We start from the raw sequence: 20,394 nt of genomic DNA, 5'->3' as shown, positions 1-20,394 counted from the left end.
AGATGCTTTAGGTGGTCTTCTCTGTTAACTAAGGAATAGTGCAAATAAGGAATCATAGAGCCTGTGTGTCTGCCAAGTCTGCCAAGCTTCAGGGGCGAGCTGGTCGGAGGTCTCTGACCCCTCTCCTTTTTCATCACTGGACGCAACAAGAAGAAGCAGGACAAACGAGAAGCAGGCGGCAAGGGACCCGTGAGCCCTTTCTCTTGCTTTTTTTTTTACCTTCCATTCATAAAATCATTGCATTCCATCATCACAGCAATGTGAGGCATTCCTCATTGCAGGAGGAAGGGTCCCATTCACTGCTAAAGCTCAGCAGCCCCTTTTGCATTGCAGTCCTCCCCCTCATTTTCTTTCCATTTCCATCTGTTCCTTCCTTCTGCCTTTTCACACCACAAAAGAAGCGAGAGGCATTGGGTAAAAGTGGGTGTTTCGGGAGGTGTCGTTGTGTTTGGTGCCGCTACAAAAGGCAGCAGAGCGGGGAGCGGGACACAGTTTTGGAGATGATGAAATAGCAAAGGAAGAGCTGACAATCATCGGAAGGTGAATGGCAATAGGAAGAAGTGTTGCATGTAGCCATGACTTGAACCCACTAGTGTTGTCATTGTGACCGACACTGCTGCTTGGGTTGTGCTGCCGCTGTTGCTAAGCAAAGCCTCTTATAGCTGAAGTTCGTCGGGGAAACGGTGTTGAGCATCACTCTACAGCCATGAAAGGAAGCTCGGAGGAAAGCATTGCAAGCGCCAGGCCATCCAACTTGCAAGCTTTCGCTAACATATCCACCCTACATGGCATAAGTCACATATTCGCCTACGGGCACATGACATTCCGACGGTTCCTCTGGACTCTCTCCTTCCTCGGCTCGTTGTGCTTATTGCTGTTGGTGTGCATGGACCGAGTGTCCTACTACCTGGAGTACCCTCATGTCACCAAGCTGGACGAGGTGGCGGCGACGAACCTCACCTTTCCCGCCATCACCCTCTGTAACCTCAACGAGTTCCGTTTTACCAAAATCACCAGGAACGACCTTTATCACGTTGGGGAGCTTCTCGCCCTCCTCAATAATAACCACCAAATAGCCAACCCACACTTGGCGGAACCAGAGGTACTCGCCGCCCTTAAGGAGAAGGCTAACTTCCATAACTTCAAGCCCAAATTGTTCAACATGACTGACTTCTATAACCGCACGGGTCATGACATTGGCGACATGCTACTGCAGTGCACCTTTCGAGGGGATGATTGCTACTCGGTGAACTTCACCACGGTAAGTGTAACTACGTTCTTCAATACTTACCAAATGGCTGTTTTAAATCAGTTTTGTTTCATGTTAGACAACTTAATTTTTTCATTTACATTTATATTTCAAGCTGCTTTTGATCTGAAAATATCCACATGGCTTTAACTAATACATTTAGGTTGACTTTTTTTAAGTCATTGCAAACACAACTTTGTTAAAGGCCTACTGAAACCCACTACTACCGACCACGCAGTCTGATCGTTTATATATCAATGATGAAATCTTAACATTGCAACACATGCCAATACGGCCGGGTTAGCTTACTAAAGTGCAATTTTAAATTGCGCGCGACATATCCTGCTGAAAACGTCTCGGTATGATGACGTCTGCGCTATGACGTCACGGATTGTAGAGGACATTTTGGGACAGCATGGTGGCCAGCTATTAAGTCGTCTGTTTTCATCGCAAAATTCCACAGTATTTTGGACATCTGTGTTGGTGAATCATTTGCAATTTGTTCAATGAACAATGGAGACAGCAAAGAAGAAAGCTGTAGGTGGGAAGCGGTGTGTTGCGGCCGGTGGCTGCAGCAACACAAACACAGCCGGTGTTTCATTGTTTACATTCCCGAAAGATGACAGTCAAGCTTTACCATTGGCTTTCTCGGTCCGAATCGCTCTCGCTGCTGGTGGCCATGATTGTAAACAATGTGCAGATGTGAGGAGCTCCACAACCTGTGACGTCACGCTACTCGTCTGCTACTTCCGGTACAGGCAAGGCTTTTTTATCAGTGACCAAAAGTTGCGAACTTTATCGTCGATGTTCTCTACTAAATCCTTTCAGCAAAAATGTGTCAATATCGCGAAATGATCAAGTATGACACATAGAATGGACCTGCTATCCCCGTTTAAATAAGAAAATCGCATTTCAGTAGGCCTTTAATTTGTCGTACAGTATAAGGGACTTTCTTATCTTGGCTCTAAATGCTGTCATCTGTGTGGGCTTGCAACACTGCTTGCTAGTGTTAGCTGTGTGGTGTCATGTTCTGTTTTTTTCATTTCATTTAAAACATTTTCTAGTGGTCTACATAACATGTAGTGGTGGTGCTTTGGTCCAAATTTTGCATAGATGTTGTATTACAGACTATGTTCAAGCCACTTTCTGACTGTCTCTTCAGAATGCACCGTTTTGTGGCCCATCTTATTTACATGCCAAAGCCCTCCTCCAGGCCAAGCCCCCTTAGACTGTGTTTTCACCCCATCAGCCATGTTATAGTTTTTAGCGCTTCCATATCGATTCTACTGAGATATGTAAGTTAAAACATAGAAATGAGTTAGAAATTGCTATAAAATGAAAAAGGGTGAGATTATTTAAGATGTGCTTCTTCTTTCTCCGTTTTGAACATGTTGTAATGATAAACTGGAAATACTGTATATGAATTATGTGCATGTTCGAAATAAACTAACACCATAATCATAACCATACTGACCAAAATTATCACGGTGTTGTTGAATGTGCTCAAAAAGTACTTAAACACACATTGAAGTCATTTGACCAATTTTGTTTTAAATAGCTAAAATAAATACAAAGACTTTTTGGAAAGCCCACTATTTTACATGATTGGTGTTTTTTTTGCTTCACAAGCTATGTGCACATGGACACATTTAATCGGATTAAAAGCCTAACCGGAATAAAAAGGCTTCATGTAAACACCACGCCATTTGCAATATTCTGACCCGATCTCACAGGTTCGGATCAAAATGTCATTCCGATAGAGACGGGTGGTTTATGCCAAAAGTCATTCGGGTTGTAGTGCATGAAAATGCATCTTCCGAAATTACTGCGCATTTCTTTGATGTCAGCTATACTTTGGTGGTGGAGCGGGGACTACATTTAATAGTCTCGGAATGAAGCGATTGCCTTACTGCTGTCTCTCCCCATTCAACATGTACAGAAGCAGCGTTATATGCTGTTGAGTTTTTTGCTTTAAAACAAGACTAACAAAAACAAAAGTATGGTCTGGAGTGTCGTGTCGATGTTGCAATAAATGAAGGGATTTAGATGTCGTCTTAACGAGCTGTTTTATTCATGACATTACAGCTACTCCAAGTGCTAACTGCTAGCCTCAAACACATACAAAGAAGTTCGTAATATGAAGGCGCGCCGCAACCCGTACATAATCACAACATAAAAAGCACAGAACAGCTCCATTTCAAAAAGAGAGGACCTTCGTATTGTGAGGCACACACACTAACACTTGTTCCACCGTGCCGCCCTGTAGGGTGGCACGGTGCTCAGACAGCAATGTGTTTAAAAAGTTTGGGGATCCATCCATTTTCTACCGCTTGTCCCTTTCAGGGTCACGCATGTCCCTTCTTGATGGAGAAAGACATAGTCATTGGTTTTTCCATTATTTTATTTTTGGAACGGTAATACTAATCGTTGGGAGTTTTACTGTGGATATTGTTAATACTAGAGATGTCAGATCATGGCTTTTTTGCCTATATCCGATGTTCCGATATTGTCCAACTCTTAATTACCGGTTCCGATATCAACCGACACCGATATATACAGTCGTGGAATTAACACATTATTATGCCTAATTTTGTTGTGATGCCCCGCTGGATGCATTAAACAATGTAACAAGGTGGTCCAAAATAAATCAACTCAAGTTATGGAAAAAAATGCCAACATGGCACTGCCATATTTATTATTGAAGTCACAAAGTGCATTATTTTTTTTAACATGCCTCAAAACAGCAGCTTGGAATTTGGGACATGCTCTCCCTGAGAGAGCATGGGGAGGTTGAGGTGGGCGGGGTTGAGGGGGGGGGGGGGTAGCGGGGGGTGAATATTGTAGCGTCCCGGAAGAGTTAGTGCTGCAAGGGGTTCTGGGTATTTGTTCTGTTGTGTTTATGTTGTGTTACGGTGCGGATGTTCTCCCGAAATGTGTTTGTCATTCTTGTTTGGTGTGGGTTCAGAGTGTGGCGCATATTTGTAACAGTGTTAAAGTTGTTTATACGGCCACCCTCAGTGTGACCTGTGTGGCTGTTGACCAAGTATGTGTGGCATTCACTTGCGTGTGTGAAAAGCAGTAGATAGTATGTGATTGGGCCGGCACGCAAAGGCAGTGCCTTTAAGGTTTATTGGCGCTCTGTACTTCTCCCTACATCCGTGTACCACTCCGTACAGCAGCGTTTTAAAAAGTCATACATTTTACTTTTTGAAACCGATACCGATAATTACCGATATTACATTTTATAGCATTTATCGGCCGATAATATCGGCAGTTCGATATTATCGGACATCTCTAGTTAATACCATTTATCGTTAATCCCTAATCTGCATATACGAGCCAGTTTGCCCCGTAACAAGAGGATAGAGATAAATAAGAAACTTATTGACTACAAATGAGTAAAAAGGGCGGACTCGCGTAAGGCTCTTCGGGTGTTGCTCGATGTAAGCAAAGTTGTGTTGCACAATTTGCATTACGATAGGGTCTTAACAGTGTGCCAGGTACAACAAGGCACTGAGAATAACTATCTTTTGCAGAAATAATAAAAGTGTAAGCACTATTGTTTTCTTTGCAATTATTTGTAATCAACTCGCTGTACTGTCCCTGGTTCCAACACTAGTATTTATTATTGCAAACTTAACTGACGTTTTTATTGATAAACTAACTGACAAGCAACACTTTTCAACCAACCCGCTGCCGTTTTAATTTATGATCTTTGTTTATTAAAATCAGTATTCCTCATAAGCGTGCTTTGTTCAATAATAAATGCAAGTTTCATCATATTTGTTGTTGATTTGTATATCCTTTAAAAAATATTTTTGACCTGAGTAAAAACTTGAAATATTTCTTAGTTCTAAGGTGACCGTTTTGTGTATAATTTCAGATGTCTGGTATTTTTGCTCGATCTACCCCTCGTTTCTCTTAGATTTTACTGATAAAGCAAAAATACCTACAAACGTTCCATGACTAAGAATCTGAAGAGTGTAAAGCAAAGTAGGTAATGAGATGTTGTGTTTGATAAAAAAAAAAAAAAAAAAAAATGTTGGAATTGTGTGGTTTTACTTGTTGTACTTGCATTTAAGTGTGGACCAACAGCTTTTGAATTTGAGCTGTACTCATAGTGTCCATCCATCATTGTGACATATTTTCAGCTTTTTAATGGAGTGGTGTCACATCACTGAAAAATACAATCTCTCTGAGCTAGAATTCGACTTCAGATTCATTAACAATTGTACTGAATGTTTGCAGTTTTATGGAATTGTACAGCAATCTCAAAAACTAACAGTGGACCATTTCATAACCCTACTTTGGAGGATTTATTACAAAAAAAAATATGATACTGTATATGCCCGGGCTCTGTTTTACACATCAACGTAAATGTTTTTGTATTGTTTCTTTCTCTTGAAAAAACACATTCATCATTCACTGGCAGTATACTGACACTTAAAGGGTTTCTACAGGAAAAATTCAATTATTCAAATTTCCCCTCAGACGTAAGGAGAAAAAGATTTACAATGCAAAAGACTGGTGGGAGTGATGAGCTTTGACCTTGCATAAATTAATGAATCCCATTTAGTCCAATTGATGAAGATTATGATGATGATGATGCAGTTTTGAATGCAAATCATTCAAAATGTGTGGATGGCAAAGGGTTGGTGGCAAGGGAGGAATGCTAACAACTGTTATTAATGCCAGAGATTACAATATTGACCTCAATATAAGACCCGTCTTTTTCAAGACGCGTATTTTTGATAATAGGACCCTGAGAGGGACAAGCGGTAGAAAATGGATGAATGGATGTTTTTATCAGTGAAATAACTGGTAAATGGCATTAAAAATGATATATTTGATATATTTCTTAGCTGCAGTTGTTTGTTGACTGTGCTTCATTGATCACCATTATCTTTAAATTATTAGCAATATAACTCAACCTTTGAGACACTTTTCGAGCAGGCCTCTGTCGCATCTTTTCAAGTAAATTGGTGTGTCTAACTATATGAATCTCTATACCCCGAATATAAGACAACCTTTCCTTTTCAGAATATTTTCTGGGTATACAGTAGTTCAGCAAAAGGGTTATAAAATATATAGTATACCGTATGCATATTTTTTTCCCAATAAAGTAACCATTTAAAATCACCCATAAGAAATTGAAACAGACATATAATGGACGGGCACACATGAGTCCTTAAAAAGTACTTTGAAATGCCCTTTCTTTTACAGCACATAAAATAATGTTTAATACTCTCCCAGTCAAGTATTATCAGTGTTGGAATTTAACATGTCATTGTATCAGCAGTGATTCTTTAAAGGTTGTGCATTTTAGAGTACCTTTCTGTACACTCTGGCTACAATGGCAGCGAGGCTGGCTCAGTAATGACATGGTCAGACGTTCAGGGTATGACCACTCTGTGTTGTCGCAATGTGCGAGTTGTGGATTGGGCAGATTGGTTTAATTGTGTTCTCTCTGAACTGGAAAATTGCAGATTGAATACACTTAACCGTCACATCATGAATGTATCCTTGTACAAGTTATTGAATCTGATGCTGCGTTATCAGTGTGTAAATGAGCTATTTACTTTTATCATGAATGCAGCTGAGATAGGCTCCGGCACCCCCTGCGACCCCGAAAGGGACAAGCGGTAGAAAATGGATGGCTGGATGAATAAAGCACTGCTAAAGTAATTTGGAAAGGGAAATGTCATAGAGACAGAGTCTAGGACAGTGGTTTTTAACCTTGTTGGAGGTACTGAACCCCACCAGTTTCATATGCGCATTCACCGAACCCTTCTTTAGTGAAAAAAAATAAAAATATTTTTTTTCAAATTCCAGACAAAGTTATATGTTTTTGGTAACACTTTAGTATGGGGAACATATTCTAAGTAACAACGACTTAATTTAGAGTTATTTGGACACAAGAGGAACATATTTTAAGTAATAAAGACTTAATTTAGAGATATTTGGTTAGGGTTAGGGTCAGGGTTAGAGGGTTAGGGTTATAATAAGGCCATGCCGAATAAGGCATTAATAAGTATTAACAATGACTAGTTAAGAGCCAATATGTTACTAATTTGCATGTTAATAAGCAACTAATTAATGGTGAATATGTTCCCCATACTAAAGTGTTACCATGTTTTTCTACTGGTGCATAAAATGAACCGTGCATGAACATCACCTTGTTCAAACAACAAAACCAACACAGTGCATAAACTCACAACAAATTACACACCTGCAAACTAGTCAGCTGTTGCCGTATCCGTAATACACCGATAGGGAGAAGTTTGTATTTACACGATGAGTCGGGTATGTTTTGACCTCCGCCGAACCAGAGGTGGGTAGAGTAGCCAGAAATTGTACTCAAGTAAGAGTACTGTTACTTTAGAGATTTATTACTCAAGTAAAAGTAAGGAGTAGTCACCCAAATATTTACTTGAGTAAAAGTAAAAAGTATGTTGTAAAAAAACTACTCAAGTACTGAGTAACTGATGAGTAACATATACACACATATCATATATATATATATATACATATATATATATATATATATATATATATATATATATATATATATACACACACACACACATATATACATATATATATATATATATACACACACATATATATATATATATATATATATATATATATATGTATATATGTATATATATATATATATATATATATATATATACATACATTGATATATACAGTATATAATTTATATTTATTTATTTTTGCCGTTTTTGTTTACATGTTAATAGTGTTTTAATGAATATACATGCATGTTTAACACATATAGATTCCTTTCTTTCATGAAGACACGAATATAAGTTGGTGTATTACCTGATTCTGATGACTTGCATTGATTGGAATCAGACAGTAGTGATGACAAACGTCCACGTTTTCAAATGGAGGAGAAAAAAAGTTCCTCCTTTCTGTCTAATACCACATGAAAGTGGTTGGTTTTTGGCATCTTATATGTCCAGCTTCCATATTCGTTTTTATACACTTTACAAGAAATACATTGGCGGCAAACTCCGTAGCTTGCTAGCTTGTTTGCGCAGGCTTTCGGAGACTCTTATTTTGAAAGCGCAGGCGCGATGGAGCGGCACTTTTATTGTGAAGACAGGAACTGTGCAGTCAGTCTTTAGGCTTTTGACGGGGTGTACGGTTAAAATAAAAAATTGTCTTTTTTCCTTCACACTTTTGATTGATTGATTGGAACTTTTATTAGTAGTTTGCACAGTACCGTACATATTCCGTACAATTGACCACTAAATGGTAACACCCCAATAAGTTTTTCAACTTGTTTAAGTCAGGTCATGTGACCCCTGGCTCTGTTTGATTGGTCCAACGTCACCAGTGACTGCATCTGATTGGTGGAACGGAGTGAACGTCACCAGTGACTGTATTTGTTGAAACGCAGGCACTATGAAGGTCTGTCTGACAGACCAAAACAAACAAAGCGTGCATTAACAGATCGATAAAAATTAGTAGCGAGTAGCGAGCTGAATGTAGATAAAAGTAGCGGAGTAAAAGTAGCGTTTCTTCTCTATAAATATACTCAAGTAAAAGTAAAAGTATGTTGCATTAAAACTACTCTTAGAAGTACAATTTATCCCAAAAGTTACTCAAGTAGATGTAACGGAGTAAATGTAGCGCGTTACTACCCACCTCTGCGCCGAACCCCTGAGGCCGACTCACCGAACCCCTAGGGTTCGATCGAACCCAGGTTAAGAACCACTGGTCTAGGACTAGGTGCTTTGGGTTTTTAAAGGTGCCTTGTTAATAAATGTTTTTGTTTAGGACAATTACTGTACTGAGGCACAGAGGTGGCCCCACTCGGTACACATTAGGTAAGGGACAGGAAGTTTAATAGACCACAGTCTAATATAGTGCAGACCAGCCTTTGGCAAGCAGGAGTTTTTCCTATCGATAGTGTCATGCAGAGGTCAGGGCTGGAAAACCTTCTTCACAGTTGCAAGCATCCCCCCCTGCCCCCCGCCTGCCCAATAATTTTTAATGAAAATGATTAGTTGATGACACGAGAGCTCGGCATAGACATGGATGGAAAACAATGGAAAGTCTGAGTAAAAAAACAAAACAGTGGATCAGATAAATTAAGAGATTTGAAAAAGAAAAGGTTTAGCAGCACAGACTTTTAAAGAGGGCCTATTGTGCAAAACCAACTTTTCTTACCTATTGGTACCTGTTTTTTGTGTATTTGGGATCTGCATAGGTCACGAAAATTTTGAATCAAACCATGGAGGCATGGTGAAGAAATTCATAAAACAATCTTGCCTTCCTTTATATTTCCTCCAAATTAGCCGTTTGGAATTTGACGTCAGCGGATATCTCCATATATATTAGAAATTTACCCGGAGAGCTTTGCGTGAGTCCGCCATTGTAGTCCAATGCTGTAGTCAATAAGCTCCTTCTATTCCTCTTATTGTGGGGCAGACTGGCTCATACATCCACATGCATCCTCCGCTGTTGCCATTTGTAATATAAAGTAGCAAATAGTTTGAACTTAGTAGACTCAGTAGACTTGCTATGGAAGCGCTTAATATTACAACATGGTTGGCGGGGAAAAGACTCAGTCTAAGTGGAGCCTCGTAAATACGACTGCTCACACAACGGCGCATCCTGAAGCGACAGCTTGAAGACTGTCTGTAAAATATAATCTATGCAAACGTTTGACCATAGAACCACTAATACATTCAATTCAATTCAATTATTTATTTAAAATAAGGATAGCACATATCAATTAACATATATGCAATATGTAAATATGTTAGGTTTCAGCCAATAGCTAATTTTTGCCTGTAGATCCCAGACAGGTTGGTATATACAGTATATACAATAAAAACAGGTACCGTATTTTTCGGACTATAAGTCACTCCGGAGTATAAGTCGCACGGGCCGAAAATGCATAATAAAGAAGGAAAAAAACATATATAAGTCGCACTGGAGTATAAGTCGCATTTTTGGGGGAAATGTATTTGATAAAACCCAACACCAAGAATAGACATTTGAAAGGCAATTTAAAATAAATAAAGAACAGTGAACAACAGGCTGAATAAGTGTACGTTACATGACGCATAAATAACCAACTGAGAACGTGCCTGGTATGTTAACGTAACATATTATGGTAAGAGTCATTCAAATAACTATAACATATAGAACATGCTATACGTTTACCAAACAATCTGTCACTCCTAATCGCTAAATCCCATGAAATCTTATACGTCTAGTCTCTTACGTGAATGAGCTAAATAATATTATTTGATATTTTACGGTAATGTGTTAATAATTTCACACATAAGTTGCTCCTGAGTATAAGTCGCACCCCCGGCCAAACTATGAAAAAAAAACTGCGACTTATAGTCCGAAAAATACGGTATTTACTTTGAATATAACAGAACAATTAAATAAAATAAAAGGGAGGAATGTATATGTATTGCATTGCACATAGCCAGCATAAAGTGCCAAGATATATTGCTCACAGACCGAATAAAGTGCATTATCTATTGCACACAGCCTGAATAAAGTGGCAGTGTCATAAAATGTTGGCTATACAAGTGTAGCTGTGTAAATGATGTTTAAGTGCTCATATTATCACATTGATTAAATTACCTTTTATTTTGGTGTTTATATGTGTGATAACAAATATGTTTACTTTCAAACCAGGCCTTTAATTGACTTTTGAATGTAGCAAAGCTGGAGGATTCCTTTACTGCGGTAGGTAGACTGTTCCGCAATAAGCATCCCTTGTGAAAAAAAAACAAAAAAAAACCAAAAAAGTTTTTTTCTCACAGGCACCTACGTCACAGTCTCCTCTGGTTTGGCCCAAGGAAGTGTTTTAAATGTTAAAAACATCATAATACAACCTTTTTTAATGTGTAAATGGGAGTGTTGCAGCCAACTTGATAACTCTAACATTGCAGCTGATAGGCACAGTATGGCTATTTTTAGCATATACCGTAATTTTCAAATTATAAGTCACTCCGGAGTATTTAAGGGTTAGAGCTTTAGGAGCCATTTTTAGGTTTTATTCTAGGACATATTTTTGTTAGAACCACAAATGGTAAACAGTCATGGTGGAATATTGGGATATATGGTATTCTGGTGTGTTAATAACAACAACAACAAACACCAAACAAAAGTGTGACCAGATTTGTGAACCATTGCATCCCTAATACAAGGTTCCATTGAAGTACATTGCATGTTTAGGCAATGAGGAACTTTAATTTCTCGTATACAGCTTTTTATACTTCACCTACTACAGTTCCTACCAAAGAAACTAGTTTACGCTTTTTCTGACTAATCTCTCAAAGCCTGCATGTGCAACCAGTGATAAGGGATGGGAGACTAGAGTGTTACAAGTATTGTACTGTGCATCAGCAGTGATGCACAGTAGGGCTAATATCCAAATCAGGTTGTAATAATGAGTTGGCAGAGTAAACACACATCCCAGTTTGGCAGTGTGATGTAGATTATATTAACGCTGGGACTACTTTACTTGTTTATTATAAAAGAAAAAAAACACACACAAAAAAAAACAAGTGTCAGCCACATCTTTCTGCCGAGTGTTTGCTTTCGTTTAGCGGCGACCTAAGATTGTGCCATCAGCATTTATGTTATTGTCCCACGCGACCTATTAGAATTATATTGTTTTAGCTTGTAGCTTCAGAAGTACTTGTTTAAAGTGTGCCTTTCCTACACAATGTGTCCTTATTAAAGGTGCACAATGCATTTGCAGAATACAAGTTCCAATGACCAGTTAATTATAAATCAAAGGGCATTAGTAGTGATGGCATCAGTCTCAGTCATTCCTTGGAATAATTATTCTTGTGTTTCTGCGTGGTCAGAAGTACAAATTTGTGTGAAAGGTTATTATTTCAGCAATTATCCCTCCAATAATTACTTCTGCCCTGAGGGTGCATATTTTTATTATGGATAAACCACATCTGAATTCACTATTGCTGTCTTCAAAAACAAAATATTAGTCCTGAAAAATATTTTAATCTAAATCTATCTATAATTTATATGGTTATTAAAAACATTGGTGCATTCAAATTTCAGGGATAAAGTTCTCACGTTGAACTGTATGAAGATAAAAGACTTAAATCCGCAAGTCTAATGTAATTACTGACTTACTGTTCTGCATGAATAGATTGACAGAATATGCTGTTGTTGTTCAAATGCTTTTGTACAGTATTGTGGCACCACATTTTGAGACTTTATTTGCATGAGTGCCTTTTCCATTAAGGCACCAACCCTTAGGTATCCAATAGGAGCGCCCAAATGAAAATGTCTCTTGTAAAAATAAATTCAGATGCCTTGAAGTTCAGAATATTTATTCATTCTCATAAACAATTTACCCTTAGCTTGTAAACAACTGAGTTATTTTGCATTTTAGTTGATTTATTGAACCTATAGGATTTGTGACTTGTACTGCAACATTAAAGGTGCAGCACTGTAATGTTTTTTGGTCTACTAATTATTTTTGTTATGAGAATATTTTCCCGCTTAAAGTACCAGTAGAGCAGAAATAAAAGTTGCTTCTATATTTAAGTTATTATCATATGTATCTTATTTATGACACCAAAAGACGTCTACAGTTTTCACATAAATATATTTAATCAAAATAGTATAAATCTCAGGGACATTCCCGAGCCATTTTGAGAGTTGATGAAGAAGCCAGGCACGTGATCCGTGACATACAGTTAGGAACCAGAGATCCCTACTCCATCAACAACAATGCTAATCAAGCAGACGTTGTGAAAGCCAACAACGATTACTTTTGTGAAAAAGTATGATTCAGAAGCTTATATTTTTGAGCCAAAACACAAAGGGATGAGCAATAAGTTTAGGAAGCCGCGTGCTAAACAGTTGTAGCTTTATTGAAACACTATAGCAGGGGTTGGGAACCTTTTTGGCTGAAAGAGCCATGAAAGCCAAATATTTTAAAATGTATTTCCGTGAGAGCCTTATAATATTTTTTAACACTGAATACAACTAAATGCATGCATTTTTAAGTAATACCAACATTTTTAGAGTACAATAAGTATTTTATTCCTTTTAATAACATATTCTGAAGCTAACCAATAATAAATAAAATACTTCTTACCAATAATGCGACTTCTTGAACAGGTGCGGTAGAAAATGGATGAATGGATTAAAATCCATGAGAACGTTTTATATTTTTAACATTATTTTTAACACTTTTTCCACTACCAGCGGAATTATTCATTACTTATCATGTTAAGCAATGTCAGCTAAGATTTATCTGAGAGCCAGATGCAGTCATCAAAAGAGCCACATCTGGCTCTAGAGCCAAAGGTTCCCTACCCCTGCACTATAGCATCAGCAGTTTTGCTAGGTGCTAAACATACAAACTAGCAATAACAAACCATAATAAAACAAACACTTACTGTACCATTTCCACTCTCGCTGGGATCTTGTTAAGATAAGGATTCAATCACAATCCTCATGAAGGGTTAAAAAAAAGTTGTTGCAACCAGCGTCTTTTTTACCATCATAGTGGCCACATTTCTCTTCTACCATGTGAGAGATGCATTAATTATAATTTAGAATGAACTTTTATCAAGTTTGAGACAAAGCAGAAGCAGCCGCTGGCTCAGTGTGTCAACAATAGCAGCGCAAGCTAGCATTAGCTCACTGCTATCAATGGGCCACTAAGATAGGCCGTCTGTGTTAGTGCTTATAATAACAATATCACTCATTTTTGGTAAATGTTCAAGTCACGACATGTAAATGGAGTATTGTTGGCGGTTTCTGCATGATTTTAGAGGGTATACTGGGAGCAATAGAGAATCCTTAATCTGTTGACTCAATTGTTAGCTATTTATTTACAATTTTGAATGCATAAAAAAGACAAATGTATGAGTTGTAGTCTTACATATGTATTGTTTTTTTTTATTAAACATTTGTTAATTGAATTTTTTTGACACCTAGTGAACTGAAATGCTATACAAAACAAATCAAATGTTGTATAGCATAGACTTGGTTAGAACGTCTATGCTATCCAATAAAGATAAAATAAGTACAGGCAAATATAAACAACTGATTTTCCAAATGGCCCCAACATGGTGCAGCACTAAACAAAAGGCTCATCAAACATCCATAATTCAAGCATATCTCAATCGGGGCCAAACTGGAGATCAGTCTGCTTTACATATTTTAAGAAAGTAAACCATACTTCTTGAAATTTTACAGAGCAACCATTCAATGTTTTCTACAATTTAAGGAAAAAAAGAATATCTCTGATCCAGCGGGTGTGGTAGTGAGGCGCTGCAGCCTTCCAGTCCATCACAATAACAGGCATGTGATTTTTTCGTCTATAGTCGGAAATCCGTCTTTTTTATCTCTGTAAAAATATAAAAAAATATTTTTCGTTTTTTCCGACCTACAATGTGTGTTAAAATCTTGATCCGTCTCTTTGCCATACCTGCCAACAGCTATGGTTTTCCCGTAATGAGTACGGTGTTTGATAATCCAGTGGTAAAAAACGATGGTTTTCCATTAAAAATGATTAACTTAAAAATCGAAGCTACGTAGTTAAGCAACTCTACGGGCAGGGGACAAAATATACGGGAAACATCAATGATGATTTGTTGGTTGGTTTACTATGATGAGTCACGACTGGTTAAACTGCATTTTGTAGTGTACATTATCAAAAGATCAATTCTGATACTTTTAGAGATAGTAGGGCGTAGAGAGTGGTATTTATTTATCTGGGAATGCTTCCAGAATTTAACATAAGAAATACACAAAAAAGGTGTTAACAAAAGAACTGTGGAGCAAAATGTATGCAACATTTACACCAAAGCATATTTAATACATAGCTAGACCACAGGCATGTTTATTAAATGTAGATTAGAAGCATCATCCTGTAGGTCCCATTTAATAGTTTCATAATGTAATCAAAAAGTAAGTGGGGTGTTGGAGTCTTCATGCATTGTGGTCTTAAACATTCTTATTATCGTACAAGTGTAAAAAGAAGTTGAGCGCTTCATATTAAAACCTTGGCTAGCTTGCTTGGTTGTTGGTTGTGGAGTTGCAATTGGTTGCCAGTCTGCTTTTTTGACAGATACCCTTAATTAACTAAATGATAACATCACATTACAGAACATTATTTTTGGAATTTGTGTCACTTTAGAAGAAAATAAATCAGTAAAATTGTCCTAAAATATCTAATCTCGTAGTTTAGGACTGGAGTTTCATGAATGCATATCGTTTGTGTGCTCAGCTTTACTATCTACATGCTACTGTTAAGAGGAGGTCATCCTTTTGGTCAGTAGAAATAAGATACCCCTGTGGTGTTTCTCCTTAAATCCAGGAGTACATAACATTAAACAAATCTCTTATGCTGTCTATTGCTTCAGTTACCCACAATTACCTTTTTCTTACCATACAAGACAAATTGCTTTAATTTTAAGATTCCAAATACTGATTTTATTACCGGTAAGTGTATTATCTCAAAAGTGTCATACCTGTTTTTTGGAACCCCTTCTTCTTCTGAATAATAATTGGAGATGGGGCAAACTGTTCTCCTTTTGAATGTTCATTGGACCAGAATTGATTGTGTTCCAGCAAAGGTCCTGTTTCACACCACAGACTCTAAATCTGCCTAATCACATGAAAGCAACCAAAGAGGTATTTGTTGTCATTGTTGTGTTAAATGAATGCATGTATTTGTTTTTATGAGCTCCTATTTTGATATCAGATTCCATATTTTTTTTTTATGTTTCATATGTTGAATCTGTGAAGAGGATACAATCGGCTGTGGTCCCTCGTTACCTTGGCGAAGTCTGTTGCCATGGCGCTCGTCTGTGAGACCTGATCAGATGCTGTTAACGTAAATAGCTGTACGCAGAGCAGATTTTCTAGAGTCTCTGTTTGTGGTCTTTTCGTTTGTCTGCGTATGTTTTTTATGGACCTCTGTGTGCATTAGATCATCAGCACACAGCAAAATGACCCCATTTGACTGCTGACCGGTCTAGTGGTCATCTATGCAACACACAGAGGGAGGCACTCTTGACTAAAGAAACTCAATATTAAACAGAAACGTCTTTTAACAATACTAATTGATGTCCAAGTTAATTTAGTGATATAATGTAATATCCAAATGTACGTCGATTTAAAGCAGACATTATTCCATTTGTGGGGTTGTGGGTAAGCAATGCTAGCATACATTAAATACAAATATCTTTAAAGTTTTATAATCGTTAGACTAATGGTCAGTGACTCATTGACAATTTGTTGCTAAAGTCTCGCCTCTAGTCCCCGAACAGATGTTTTGCTTGATGCTTACCATGTTCTACAACCTATCTTGCACAAATTCTACAGACATGTACTTGTGAGTCCCCTAAAGGTGTGTACTAAATGTTGTGGTGATTTTGCTAAACACATAAACAGTTACAGTGGGTATTTTGTAGTTTTGAGTGACAAGTCAATATGACTTATGGGTAAGGATGGGTACCTTTCACATTTGAATGGACTTTTAGACTTGTGCGGCCAGGGTTCGGGTTTGGGTTCATCTGTGAAGGCGGGGTTGCGCTCATGTTCCTTCCTGACTGTTCGCCTTGACATCCAATTGTGTAAAAACTCTTAAGTGGTTTATACTGAACACAGGGAATTAACAAAATTAGATTTATATTGCTTTGAGAATTGCTTTTATGTTGAGAAGGGGTGGGATTTAATAAGCTCTGCTTCTTCCTACTCCTTTTCGGACATGTTGAAATGAAAACTGTCAACCTTAGTTTGTACACGATTGTAATCTGGTATGCATGTCCGGAATAAAAGGAACTGAACTAATTTAACTAATTAACTAATTTAGCCCTTTGTCTGCTTTTGTGTGTTGCTGCACCGTGTTGGCGACATTCAGGAGTGCAGTTGTCTGTGGCTTCCCGTCAATATTTGCCTGTACTTATTCGACTGATATGTTTTTTTTTCTTCTAGATTATTATTTTTATTGTATTTTACATATAATTTTTGTGGGTTACTTGGGATAACAAAATACCATTTGACATGTGTTTAATTGTATTTCTGGACTGTATATGTCAAACATCCAATAAACAAATGTTTAAAAAAATATTTTTTATTTATTTATTTACCATTTAACAGTTATTAGAACTGTGCTGTCTAGTTGTTATATCTTGTTTTCTTACACTTCTGATTCTCATTTGCAAGTATTATATAGTAAACAGTGCATGCAGATGCAATTCCAAGATATCAGATGCCAGTGGTGTATAGGCTACAGTGTTTTGCCTAATCAGGGAGTAGTCTGTACCATTAAGCTAAATCTAGTTTTTCTTAAAAAATGATACTGCATGTATAGTACGTATTACACACCAGCTGTTTGAGGTTTTACCTAGCATCATAATTGTAGTTTTCATTACCAAATTTGGAGGCTTTGAAATTGCCACGTAAAATCACTAATGCTAATCAGTTACATGTCTATAGCAAATCCAATGTAAATTAGCATCGAACTAGTGCATTTAGAAAATGTTCAAGTATTTGCTATCAGGGATACTTAATTTTTTGGCATGGAAAATGGTAGCAAGAGGCAGTCTGACTGAGTTCGCTCTGAGTCCTGCTTGATTGCTTGTTTGCCTGCCATGTGTTTTAGCCCGCTGTAGTTTGCAACTGGAAGTGATATCACGTGCAACAAAAGTATTAAAAATCTGGTTTCGCGTGATTTCGGAAACCCGTTTGTACCGACAGAATTCAGTCGGTGCCTATAAAAGTACAGAATTTTTTACCCATCCCTATTTATGGGGATTGATAACCAGATCACAATGTGGTGTATTTTTCATAAAAGTGATAGCACAAGGTTTCAAGTTGATTCAATGTCCATCCCTTTTGTGTACAACTGTCAAACAATGTAAGAGTTACACCATGACATTTATAGCAAAAATCGAAATCGAAATCCCACAACCCTTTTACTTCAATTTCAGTAAATGCACAATTTTTCACTTCCAAATACTACTATACTTTTTTGGTTGTAGCCAGCGTTTGTCCAAAAAACTAACACAGAATTCCTTTTGGTACAATCTGCTCAGGGTGTACTTTTGTCTCTGTGTTTTAGTTTTCCTCCATGACGCTTCTGAGGAGTTGTCTCGATCCCACATGACAGTTTGTTCTTTGTTAGTTATTGTCCTGTGTTCTTGCTGCCCTGTTGCTCTTTGGTTGTACTTCCTGTTGGACTCCTTCTTTTGTTGCACCTTCACTTTCTGTTTAGTTTCCTGCCAGCACACCTGTTTTTTTTCTTTTTTTCTAACCAAGTCTATTTAGTTTCACTTTTTGCTCCTTTCCAGCGCTGTAATTTTGCCTTTTTGACAGTGTTACTGAATTATTCTTCTGCTGCTACGAGCCCTGCAATAGCCTTTTGTTTCTGCTGGATTTTGCGCTCAACATAAAATATTTAATTAATTGACCTGTTGTCAGTGTTACTAGGCTGCAACTTCTTCTTCTGCTGGGTTTCTGCCAACCCTCACACTTTGCAACAGCTGGCTTTCTGTCATGTATCCACACAATCAGTATTGTATTTTAAGTGGATAGTGCATTCAACACGACAGTTTTCCGTCAGTTGAAAGCTCGAAATGTCTGTTTCGATTATTTTCGATAAATGCGGTTTCATTATAGATGGCTGCAACAGGTTTACAGAAGGTTTTTGAAGCAATAGCATTTTCTTTCTATCTGTGTTTGTAAGGGGATTTTGTCTATGCAAGCGCCTGGGACTTATTATTGTTTTGGTACTGCAGGATACAAACTAATGGCTTCACCGGGGACTTGACTCTCACCGGTGACACATTCTGTTGCCAGTCGATGTTGTTGAAGGTCCTAGCCTGTCGCAGTGTGGGGGCGCTCATGCCAATTTGGAATGTGCTGCTTTGACTGTTTTCGTTGATATGTAAATGTATATACATTATCACCACCATGCTCCTTGTTAGATTCTCCCTCAGTTGAGGACTCAAACTCCTTCCCGATGGCATTTGGGGTGCCTGATTTTGTCAGGACTGCAAAACTTAAGATAGCGAAACACACAATGACAAAGTTTTGTAATCTGTAATTGCATTGACCTTACCTGAAGAGTGTTGTTCCAATACATTGGAGGAGTGGTGACTCATCTCGATTGCATTTTTTCTCTAACTTGTGCTTATCTCATTGCCGTATGTGTGTGTGTGTCGTTTGATAGCAGAGTTTGTACCATTAAAAACTGCTGCTGCTGCTGCGTATTCATGCTTGTTTCGATTGCAACATACAGCTTATGACGCCTATTGCAAAAGTCCTCCCATCTTGCATTCTTACTCTAAATGTATAATATACAGTTTTTGCTGAGGTGATTTACTGTAACCCACAAAACCAAAGAGAACATGTCTGTGTCCTGTGCCCGTGTCGTCTCCCCCCACGTTTGAATCGCCGTCCCTCAAATGTGCCAATAAAGTCTATTAGTGGACTCTCTGTGTGAGACAGCCACAGGGGAGCATTTCTTTCTGGAGACGCTTCAGACCGAACACTTAACAGCAGCCGTTATCAAGAAGCTGCTGTTTTCTGTGGCTGCAGTGATTCCTCCTTTAATAGCAGTGCTGTAGTCAATCGTTTTACCCCAGCAGGAGACCTCCCTATTGTCACGTTACCCAAAACCTGTGGACGATTAGTCATTAGTCATTATTTTACGCACACAAAGCTTCCTCTGCCGCTAAGGCCCCGTTTAGGTTATCCAGGATAAATCCCACCGAACCTTATCCTTGTCCACTCACACACAATGGTCGTTTAAGACCCCCTAGCCCCCTCCGTCAGCCGGCGTGATCGAGTACGTTTGCGTGGAAAATGCGCACGTCATAGTCACCTCCAGTGTTGCTTTGTGTGCAACTTCTTAAATTTAACTTATGTGAACAATATCCAGTGTTGTGGTATTTCAATTAACTGGAATACAGTGTGCTGTGGGGCCCTATTGTAGTGAATCACACCTGAACCATCATAAATTAATCAAATCTTTATTGGACACAAAAGTACACAATGTGACAAAGAACATTTGACAACAATCAATCTAGGGTTCTAAATATCTGGTCAGGACACTCCTCACTCTTTTGCCTTCACCTTCATTGTCC

The 20,394-nt window shown here is 38.0% G+C and overlaps 1 protein-coding gene across 2 annotated transcripts in view; it reads left to right on the top strand.

Moving 5' to 3' along the window:
• Nucleotides 1-20,394, top strand: part of asic1c (acid-sensing (proton-gated) ion channel 1c) — a 168,497-nt gene continuing 148,103 nt past the window's right edge. For both annotated transcript variants that reach the window (XM_061979373.2, XM_061979372.2), the window contains exon 1: nt 1-1,261. In XM_061979373.2, coding sequence (XP_061835357.1) covers nt 707-1,261 — 555 coding nt within the window. In that variant the 5' untranslated portion in view covers nt 1-706. The remainder of the gene's footprint in view (nt 1,262-20,394) is intronic.

This window comes from Nerophis lumbriciformis, linkage group LG19, assembly GCF_033978685.3.
Source record: "Nerophis lumbriciformis linkage group LG19, RoL_Nlum_v2.1, whole genome shotgun sequence".
Classification (NCBI taxonomy): Eukaryota; Metazoa; Chordata; class Actinopteri; order Syngnathiformes; family Syngnathidae; genus Nerophis; species Nerophis lumbriciformis.
The sequence above is the reverse complement of the archived record's forward strand: the minus strand, read 5'-3'. Positions and strand labels throughout refer to the sequence as shown.